This window comes from Tachypleus tridentatus, chromosome 3, assembly GCF_004210375.1.
Source record: "Tachypleus tridentatus isolate NWPU-2018 chromosome 3, ASM421037v1, whole genome shotgun sequence".
Classification (NCBI taxonomy): domain Eukaryota; kingdom Metazoa; phylum Arthropoda; class Merostomata; order Xiphosura; family Limulidae; genus Tachypleus; species Tachypleus tridentatus.
The window spans coordinates 108,969,570-108,980,483 of NC_134827.1; the positions used below are offsets into that span (position 1 = coordinate 108,969,570).

At 32.8% G+C, this 10,914-nt stretch overlaps 1 protein-coding gene and 1 pseudogene across 2 annotated transcripts; both read right to left on the minus strand.

Annotated features, from left to right (window-relative positions):
- The window catches only part of LOC143245958 (uncharacterized), a 28,553-nt pseudogene that overhangs the window by 13,016 nt on the left and 4,623 nt on the right, over positions 1–10,914 (minus strand).
- LOC143247722 (abnormal spindle-like microcephaly-associated protein homolog) lies at positions 261–7,455 on the minus strand. 2 transcript variants are annotated; one of them, XM_076496140.1, is made up of 5 exons: positions 6,222–6,415; positions 4,742–4,934; positions 3,186–3,340; positions 1,407–1,559; positions 261–741 (listed from the first exon to the last, which is right to left on the minus strand). In XM_076496140.1, exons 1-5 carry the CDS (start codon positions 6,405–6,407, stop codon positions 424–426), a joined length of 1,005 nt encoding a protein of 334 aa, XP_076352255.1. In that variant the 5' UTR covers positions 6,408–6,415; the 3' UTR covers positions 261–423. The 2 variants fall into 2 exon arrangements, with proteins under 2 accessions (XP_076352255.1, XP_076352257.1); XM_076496142.1 differs by lacking the exon at positions 6,222–6,415 and adding an exon at positions 7,327–7,455 and having other exon boundaries at positions 262–741.

The window sequence follows — 10,914 nt, forward strand, 5'->3', positions numbered from 1 at the left end:
GTTAGCACTAGATATTACAGATATATTGTGGTTTACATACAACATTCTTTTCTCACATTCAGATATAAACTGTTAGAACTTGCAAATAAAAATTTTGTTTGGCCTTTATGTAAATCACTTCCTTCAGTACCATAATGCATACTTTATACAACTACTATTTTGAATAAAAGAAACAAAACAGTGTTACGAGGTAATCCAAAAATAAAAATGTAACTTATTAATTTTAATAACTGACAAAATTTTCCCACTTTGAGTTTAATCCAATTTTATTATTATACAACATAAAAACGTACATGATAATCTGTTTTTTTTTGTTTTTTTTTTATACAGGTTAAAAAAAATGATAAAAATGAGAGGTGTATGAACTACAGCACACATACAACACGAATAAAAATCATAAGAATGTACAAGGAAGACACGGTCCTAGTGCTTGGAATTCTTTGACATATTCATCACTGCAACTATAGCATCAACTGGATCAATAAATTCTCGCATGTGTTTGTGTCCAAGTATCCAGTCTGGTTGGATTTGTGGCTGGTTTTTGGTGACATGGGGAATGCAGACAGACATGCTGGAAATCACGCTCTTGGAGCACACAGAAGATGAGAGAAATGAAGACGATAGAGTGGTGGACAACCGAGCTTTGGTCAGTTTCCTTTCCTCTTCCATCTTGTGTCGCCGACAGGTAAGATAATGGAGACTTTTGATTTTCTCCATCACATTCTTGTTAGATTTCATCACCTACAACAAAGTCAAGTCAGCATTCAGTTCAGTTCATACACTCTTTCAAGTAATATAGGTTTCAGATAATAAAGACAGTTGACAGTTGTAAAAATAAAAATATGACAGAAGACATTACAAGAACTTCACAATTAATTACATTTCAAACAAACCAAAATTATTACACAGTTTGTTCTCTCCAGGACACAATATCAAAGCTGACCCAAATTAGAATATTTGCAAATATAATCACATGTAAATTCAGGTTAGAAAAAAACCAAAGTATTACAACACTTAAGAACACAAAATATAAACACTGTAGAGGTAAAAGGAACACTAAAATAATCTTTTGTTAGACTGTTAATAACTGTGATGAATATCCTCTGTGTCATTCTACAGCCTAGTGTGCAAACAGTATCCTTTGTAATATATTTCTTGTTTTACATTTATTAAAACAACAGTGTAGTTAAAACACTAAGAATTAATTGTATACCATTACCACCCTATTAATGTAAATCACATTTTTACCATCTCACTTCACAACAAATCTGACACATTTCAGACACCATAATTTTCGGATATTTCTGTTTGGCTGCTCCTAGAACTCTCTTCCTTGTAACAAGTTTACAAAGATAAAAGTCTATCTAGATTTTAATTTCTACTAGCTGGTCGATAGTCGTTATTACCGAGGCCTTCCCAGGATCCTGGAAGAAGATCCATAACAGTGTACAGACTTTCGAAAAAATAGTTTCACCCTTCTCTCTGTAGATTCGCAAGAGGTCCAGCAGAGTATCGAGAGAACCAGTCACTGTCCACACAGAATCCACCGTTTTATCATACTGTTGATGTGGAAAGAAAACAATTCATTGAGATTGTGTTACAATATGATGAGAAAATCAAGTGAAACACACACTGTGCATCTATTACACAAAGAGAGAGAGAATGCTATCAAGTTACACTTATTAATTTGTGATAAGAACCAGATGCCCACTTACATCAAAACTGAAATCTAATTTCATAACGAGTACAGCTAATTAAGTACGCTTTTCTTACATGTGTAATTATATAAACTATAATGCTTTGTTTCATCAAAGACAAGGGTACTCTCACTATTAAAGATAACTTAGGCCATAAATACATGACACACTTATCTTAAATACAATAACATTGTATAATGTAGCTTAAACAACAGTATTATAAGATATATACAATATTTGAGTAAGACCTGCACATGCATACATAAAACAAAGAAATTAACACATTTCTTCAGTAGTAAAGTTTGAAACACATTTACAAGTTCATTTCAATGCAATTTAAGTGTTTTTTTAAACCCTTGTACTTCTTACTCTCATGAAAATGGTATAAATTAAAACTTAAGTCACAAAATGATGCAGTTAAGTTGGTCTTTTATAGTAATAGCTGAGGAAAAACGTTTTATACGGAAACAAATTAAGGGTAAGTTAGGTCCCAGGCTAAACGTTTTATACAGAGCCCATCATGAAAAAACAAAAAAGTGAAACCACAAAATGGGCTTTTTTTTTTTTTTTTCACCCTAGCCCCCACCTATAATACTCCTTTAAAGCTCTGTGAATGGTTAGGATTTCAGTTTCACACACAAACTTTCTCAGAGTTCTTTTGTTAAGGTCTGTATGTTATGGTAATAATAAAACAATGACTTTCTCAGAGTTCTTTTGTTAAGGTCTGTATGTTATGGTAATAATAAAACAATGACTTTCTCACAGTTCTTTTGTTAAGGTCTGTTTGTTATGGTAATAATAAAACAATGACTTTCTCAGAGTTCTTTTGTTAACGTCTGTATGTTATGGTAATAATAAAACAATGACTTTCTCAGAGTTCTTTTGTTAAGGTCTGTATGTTATGGTAATAATAAAACAATGACTTTCTCAGAGTTCTTTTGTTAAGGTCTGTATGTTATGGTAATAATAAAACAATGACTTTCTCAGAGTTCTTTTGTTAAGGTCTGTATGTTATGGTAATAATAAAACAAGGCAAAGATTTCATGAAAACAAATAAAGGAAAATAACAGAAAATATTTAATGTAAGTTTAAAGCCGGGTGTTAAACTGTCATTACAGAAGCATCTGGTTTATAAAAACCAGTTTAGAAATGAAATAAAATAAGGTTAACTTGCAACAAGAAATAACTCAGTATTATAGAGGTGTTGCAGAAACATGCAGTACTGGATAAGAGGAAGATTGAAGAAGCTAAACGTCACACAATGTAAACAGCTCGCCTTTCTTGATGACGAGAAACCCACTTGAAATAAAAATGTATTTTAGAACAGCTGGTATTAACACTTACTGATAAGCAAAGACCAACGTTTCGACCTTCCTAGATCATATTTAGAAATAAAATGATCAAGGAACAATAATACATTTGAAGCAGAACCTATGTTGTCATGGTAACAACCCAAGTGAAACAGAATCTCTGTTGGAGAATACAAACCTTGGCAAGATTTAACAAGATGTTTGTGGAATATTTAATCAATTCCATGTGAGGCAAGCTTCGGTTACAGCTTCGTATCAACTGGAAAAGGATTTCTACTGCACTGCCTTCTGCTATCTTCTCACAACATGACGCCGAGAGCCGGGTAACAACATCTGGGCAATTACATAAAATGGTTTAGCACAACTTTCAAAAAATGTAAAACAACCTTACAAGGATATTATGGACAACGTAAAAAGCTTTGGTATAAACACAGTAAGTGAAATTTAAAAATTTTAGAAGAAAGAAAGATTAATAGTGAAATAATTAAAACAATCGTTTTCTTTGGTTAAACAAAAGTTTCATTTTAAAATTCCACCTACATTTCTTAAGGAAACTTACTAGGAGAAACGTGAAGAAAAAATATCTACAGTTTAACATGAATTTATCACTTTTGTTAGGCCTAAAAATATATTTTTCCATCCTAGACATTCTACATCAATACTCATTCTATAACAGACAACCTCAGATGGTTATTATATCACACACCAGTGTTTAATAAGTTTTCCTGGTTTAGTTCAAGTGAAGGTAAAACCATTAAAATCTTTACGCAGAATAAAAACATTTTAACAGTTTTTCCAGAATGTAAAAAAAAAATTATTCTTGGTCCCAGAAACAGAAAAATTTTCATGATTTTAAAATGTTAACTCTAGAGTTTAAGTGATTCCAAAAATGATTCCAACAACAGATGGAATCTTGTGTAATTGCTAGTCTCAAAAATTACTTTTTATGTAATGTATGCACTCTCAGATATAAAGACAGAGGGCAAATGCAACAAACAAAATCGTTTGTAATTCATTAAATACTTACTACACATGTACAACTCTTCTTAAACTTACAAAAATTTCAACTTTTATATTCAAAACAAACATTTTGTAAGCCATATATTAAAGGATCTGACACTGCCTAGCAGCACAGAATAGAACGACATACACAAACACTCGAGCATTATACAACATGCACGTGTTCGTGATAAAAGTTGTCACAATATTTTATTAACACTCAGGCTTCTTACTAAACAAAATGTTTCATTTAGTTTTCCAGTACATTTTCTCAGTGGTCACACTAGAATGTGAGCATCAGAATATAACAGAAATGTATTGAATATGTTAGTATTTCCAAGAAACAGAGAAATCCATAAGATAATAAAAATAGCACTTTGCACTTTCTCATAACCAGAATGGAAGAGATAAAAGCAGAAATTAGTACTATTATGATTAATTTGTTTTTTTAAAAGGTTACAGACTTAATACATTAAACCATCAGCAAAGATAAACCAACACCGTGTCCGAAGCAAGTGAAACTTTGACATTTTTCGCTACGTCATCCGTCAACATTGAGAAATTTAGTTAAGTTTGTTCTAAAAAACAAAATTCCTGGATTTAAGACCCACAAGAACGTTTGGTCATACATAAAACTTGAAAAATTATTTCTCTCCTGTTTTTCTAATTACAAATCTTGAGAGTAATTAAAACAAGTGGGTGTCGTAACATGACAGCTAAAAATTTCAGTCTCACCTAAATGCATCAGTGCAGACAAGATGTAGGATAGATTTCGGCAACGTAATAAGAAATCTAGAGCCGAAGTTGTTCGATTACATAATTTCTTATCTTCAGTAGCGTTCGCATTAACGGTTTTCAATCTTTCTCTTATTGTTTTCAGTTGACGACTCTTGAGTTTGCAACGCTGCACGTGCCCTCGCCAAGCAGCCTGATGTGAAAGAAACATTACTACAATATTAATTTTTTAAACAATGACAAATGATATACAAAGAATAAGAGAAACTGATACACTTACCTACATGTTGTCAGAGTTCTAATTTTTCTCTGTTACATATCTAAAGAAAACAGATTAATTTGCACATCTAATAATAATCTAACCACTACAACTAAATGTAAGTGATTTTAACATTTTAGTAATATAACAGAAACATGACCTTTGAAATTCCCGGAACCACCTGACTCGTTAACAGACATAAAACACGATTGAACTAGGCAACACGATTCGACAAATCTAGGAACTAAATCTACTGAACCAGAGAAAAAGACTATAACAAACCTGAAATTGTTATACTGATGGTTATAAAACAGACCAAATAATCTGATTAGATAAAATAATTGCAAGAAACTTTTGGATATGAGCAGAATTATAATAAAATAATTATGGATCAACACAATGGTCAGCCATCTTAAAATGCTGGTAATTTATATATATCTTCTCTTCTGTATGGATGGTGCCACACAAACATACCCTAATCTCCTGCTCAGACCAGTCAAGATTCATTTTACAAAATCCAATTTAACAGGCACTTTCTGAGCATGATTCGTTAGCTGCAAAAATCTGATTATTGCAACAACAACAACAAAAATTCCTGTAGAAGGCAATGAACAACAAATAACAGATCTATTTCTCACTTATGTGATAAAATACCACCCAAAAATAAACATTGTTAACAGATAACTGTAGACATATCACAGTAGAAAACCAATAAACTTGCAATGCCCTGGTCTTATTGCAGGAAACATCAGAACAAGAATGGCAGGCCTAAAACAGCTTCAAGGTCAAAGGTATTAGACACAGGGCAAATCTGTTATGGCTACACTACACACAAGTTTGGTTGAAAAATAGCCTCCTATTTGGTTTTACCCAAAATTCCATTATCACAACTCAAATTGGTTCAGCTCTCTAGGGCTAAAGCCATCCTAAAACATGGCTTCGGCTCCTCTGTAGCCACTGCTAAATATTAAAGCATGTATACCTACAAGACATAGCCCACTTCTCCATCAATCTCTATCTGGTCCTCTACACAGACCAGGAAGAAACTGGTTCCATTCTTGACTTAAGATCTGGATAACATTTTATTCACACATGAATTATGCAAGCTCTAATAATCCTTATAAAAAATCTGACCACTAAAACTTAACAGGTCAGCTCAATATTTATGCTAAACTTCAGTGTACACACTTTACCTTCCAGTCTACACTTGATTGTACAAACCTGTATAACTGTAGCTGCATTTTGTTCCTTTACCAACCTCCTATAAACCAACCATGAACGCACTTTTGTCTGTATCACAGTTGCTGCCTTTTCTTGTGTAAGAAGATAAATTCGAGCAGCTCTCTGGAACAGTATTACGTTCTGTTGCAGGTGTAAAAACCAAAGTCTCTGCAAGCGTCCTCTCATCCACCTCTGGAGAAGTCATGAAATACTTAATGTAAGACATCACAAGTTGTACAGTTACAATAAATCAAATTTTGGCAAAAGCAAGTTTACAAAAATCAGAAGTACTTATAAAAATAGAAGCATGTTCTGTTTCACTTTCCAAAAGCACTAAGATGTATATCACTGTTCAAAGAGAAAAATTTATAATTTAAAATATGCCATATTAGCTCAAATAAGGAAACTTCTTAACTACAGTAATAGTAATAAAATAAACATAACAAAATTGTCTTTATTTTTCATAAACACTCAAAAACAAAATATTAGTTTTGTTCTAGGTTATACAACAGTTATTGTGCTGTTTTCATAAGTTATCTTTGTTTAGAAAAACGTTAAAATGTGCAAGTCATACCTGTAGGGATTATCACACAGTATTCACACTGATGAGTTAATTTGATATTTAACATTAAAAAAACCATTTAATGTAAGTAACCCCCCTACCACATATTTCCACAATCCTTTTGATAGTTTTCCACACCTTTTCACATGACAAGCTTTTTTCAAGCTCACCTTTCAACCAATCATTATCTTAAAAACATAAATGATATATTAATTGAACTTGTCACACACTTCTTGTAGTTTGTTTGGAAGTTTGCATAAAGCTACACAAGGACTGTCTGTGTTAGCCATCCCTAATTTAGCAGTGAAAGACTAGAGTAAATGGAGCTTGTAATCACCACCCACTGCTAATTCTTGGGCTACTCTGTTACTAACAGACAATACGATTGACCATCACAAAACCACCCCAGGGCCATGGGCTGGCGTGTTTGGTGGGATGAAGATTCAATACTTCTACACAAGCCACATTCCCCAACAGATTGTGATTTGAGTGATATATGTTACAAAACCTGTAAATCACTAAATGTCTGAAAAAAAGTCTTACCACAAAAATTTTCTTCAATGTACTTAAATTGAAAAACTGTAGAGCAGTGTGGAAATTATGGTAGCTTACAAGTGATTTTATTCCCAAATTTCTGGGGTCAGATGTGTATCAAGTTGCACTCTTTATGCATAAAAATAATGCCCATATACTTTGACCAGTATGAACATTTAATGTTTAAAACTAAGATTACTAGCCTGAATAACAACAACTGCATCCAGTTGTTTCTTCATAACCTCAAATTTAATATTCGTCGGTAAAACCTTTGAACTCGTACAGCCGATAGATGACGTAATACCATGGCTACAAAACATTCCACTTTGACAGTTCTTGCCATAAGTAAAGCCTATAATTTAAAATAAACAAAAGATAATTATTTATAATGTTAACATATTCAATAATACAAAATATACTACAGTAATATGACCAACAAGAAATTCAACATTTCAGAAATGTTTAGCATAAAAACTTTGTTATTAACACAGCAAGTTCACACAAACACCCCTATTTAATTATTAATCTAAATATTACATTCAGTTTTATTACTTTTTGTGATAAGTAAATGGAAAGGTCAGACATTCTATTTATTATTTTTAGAGGTACTCAGTGATATCCATAAGTAATATATTCAACAAATCAAGTTTCAAAACAAAACATTTAAAGATTAAAATGAAAACTTGTTAAATCAGTGTTTTGATATGAATACAGATTTTTAGGACTAAATATCAAACGTTTTAATGTTTGTTTTTCCAACATTTAGCATCCTAAAGCAGCTTAAACTCATTGGTAAACTGTGCCACATTTAGTATACCTAGATCTTAGAGCATTTCATAATCTACAATTTCAACTAATGAACAGACCTCGACAATGTTTCGACTAATATAGATACATAAAGTAGTTGATAAAAAAAACAACATCTGAAACAATGATTTACTTACATCCAGGTGTTTTTGAGCCAAGAAACCACGAACAGCTTCTTGTAATTTTACTCTAATTTCAAGTTGCTGGTCCATCTGAAGAAGTTGCTGGCATTGTAACCAACTACGTGCCTTGACTTGGAGTAGTAACACTGGCCGATAGATTTTCAGATAACGTCTTTTAATCAGAGCACTTTTGTACCATCTTTGAATTGTAATGGCTGCCTTTAACCTTTTCACTTGTCGACGTACTAACCAACCTCTTGTAGCTGCTTGAAGCTTTACTGTGCTGCTTTGTAATCTCTCAAACCTGTAATCATTTTTTAAACTTATTTCACACAAACTGTTCATTACAATTTCTGTAATACATGCAACTGAAATGAATCTTCGCTTCAAGTTGGAAGAAAAATTCAGAATAAAAGTATTACAAAGTGAGAAACAAACTGGATATAATGTGATATCATGAAGACATTACCAAGTGAGAAACAAACTGGATATAATGTGATATCATGAAGACATTACCAAGTGAGAAACAAACTGGATATAATGTGATATCATGAAGACATTACCAAGTGAGAAACAAACTGGATATAATGTGATATCATGAAGACATTACCAAGTGAGAAACAAACTGGATATAATGTGATATCATGAAGACATTACCAAGTGAGAAACAAACTGGATATAATGTGATATCATGAAGACATTACCAAGTGAGAAACAAACTGGATATAATGTGATATCATGAAGACATTACCAAGTGAGAAACAAACTGGATATAATGTGATATCAGGAAGACATTACCAAGTGAGAAACAAAATGGATATAATGTGATATCATGAAGACATTACCAAGTGAGAAACAAACTGGATATAATGTGATATCATGAAGACATTACCAAGTGAGAAACAAACTGGATATAATGTGATATCATGAACACTTTTTCAGTGGAAATCTTTATTTTTGTAATTAAAACCGCACCATTTAAGGCCAAAAGAAATTTCCATGAACTGCAAGATTTGTTGCTAATCACAAAAAATTCCTCAAAATAGCCAGCTTCTATAGGGAGAAATGTTGATTTTAATTACAATAAATAAATATTTACATTTTAAAGATATTCGTGATAAAGTTAATCACCCAGTGGGATCCTCATCTGTTTAATCTATTTAAATTATAAATCATTACTATTATTTGGCTAAGTAACTTTACCAATACACTTTAAGTGTTACATTAAATTTTATAGTAAAACAAATTATTGATAGAAGCAAACAGGTACACATCATATTCCAATTTAATCACTTGTTGAATCCAAACAAATCTTGATGTATATATTTCAACACGTTGTTCAACTTGCATTATTTAACATAAAATAGAGTTGTATCTATTATTCTATAAAACCAACACTTTGTAAACAATTCAGCAGTGCATACTAAATTTCAAGTTATGATATGCTTAACAAACTTAATTGAAAAACTTTAAATGATTCACTTAACAAATAATATATACAAGCAAATTTACTGAATTTTTTTCAGGCAACAATAGCTACAATGGTCAAACAACACAGAAGTATAACAAACCTAATCTTTTGTGTTCGATCCTCACGTATTGCCCGAAACCAACGTTGAATCACAACAGCAGCTCTTCGCTGGAGAAGAAACTGTTGTCTTAGTTTTCGCCCTCGATATGAGGTTTGAATGTAAACAACACGATTTCTCACAACCTGAAACCGTTTTCTATATATTGTTGCTCTAAAGCACGCTTGAATTATCACAACACTCTTTCGAAGCTCAAGATAGCCTTTTCTCACTTCTTTTGCTAACAACCAACTTCGAAAGTATTTCTGTATTTCATATACTGCCCTGAGTTTCTTTTGGTACTTCCCCCTAGCCAGCACCATGCGATACCAAGACTGCAACTTCATGGCTGAGGACCTCATTACTAAGAATTTCTTTCTTACAATGACGCAACGTATGACAGACTGAACAATACGTGCAGAAACCATGGTTTTCGTAATTCTCCTTGCCACGAAGCCTCTGTAAGCGCTTTGGATTATTATGGCACTCTGACGAAATTGCACAAATTGCTGATGATACAACCTGCATTGTAACTTTGCTTTCCATCTCTGTTGAAGAAGTACAGTTGTCTTTTTCAGTTGAACAAATTGTTTTCTTGTCCTATGTGTCCTGTATGCAGCCTGTATTGTGGTAGCAGCCCAACGATTACGACCAACCGTTTTCCTTACAACGTAACCTCGCCACCAAGCCTGCACCTTGATGCAAGCGTTACGTAGCAACTGGTACCTTCTGTACTCAGCTCGTCCAGAGAGCTTTGCTTTAAACTTTTGCTGAATGAATGTAACCGCACGACACATCTGTAAAAATTCTGCTCTCTTTATCAAACCACGGACATACTTTTGTAAAGTAACACAAGCAGCCCTCATTTCCAGAAACTTGTTTCTTGCTATAAACATTTTCATGTAGGACTGAATTATAATTGAAGCCTTTTCTTCCTTCATTTTTTCCTGACTAAATATCCCTTAAACCAAGCCTGTACCAATGTGGTAGCCCGTCTCTTCCTCAGAATTCTCTTTTGAGTTTCTGGAGTATTAAAACATCAGTTACTAGCTGTCGGATCCTGATGAACAGACTTTTCTTCTCTGAAAGTTCTTTCTAGC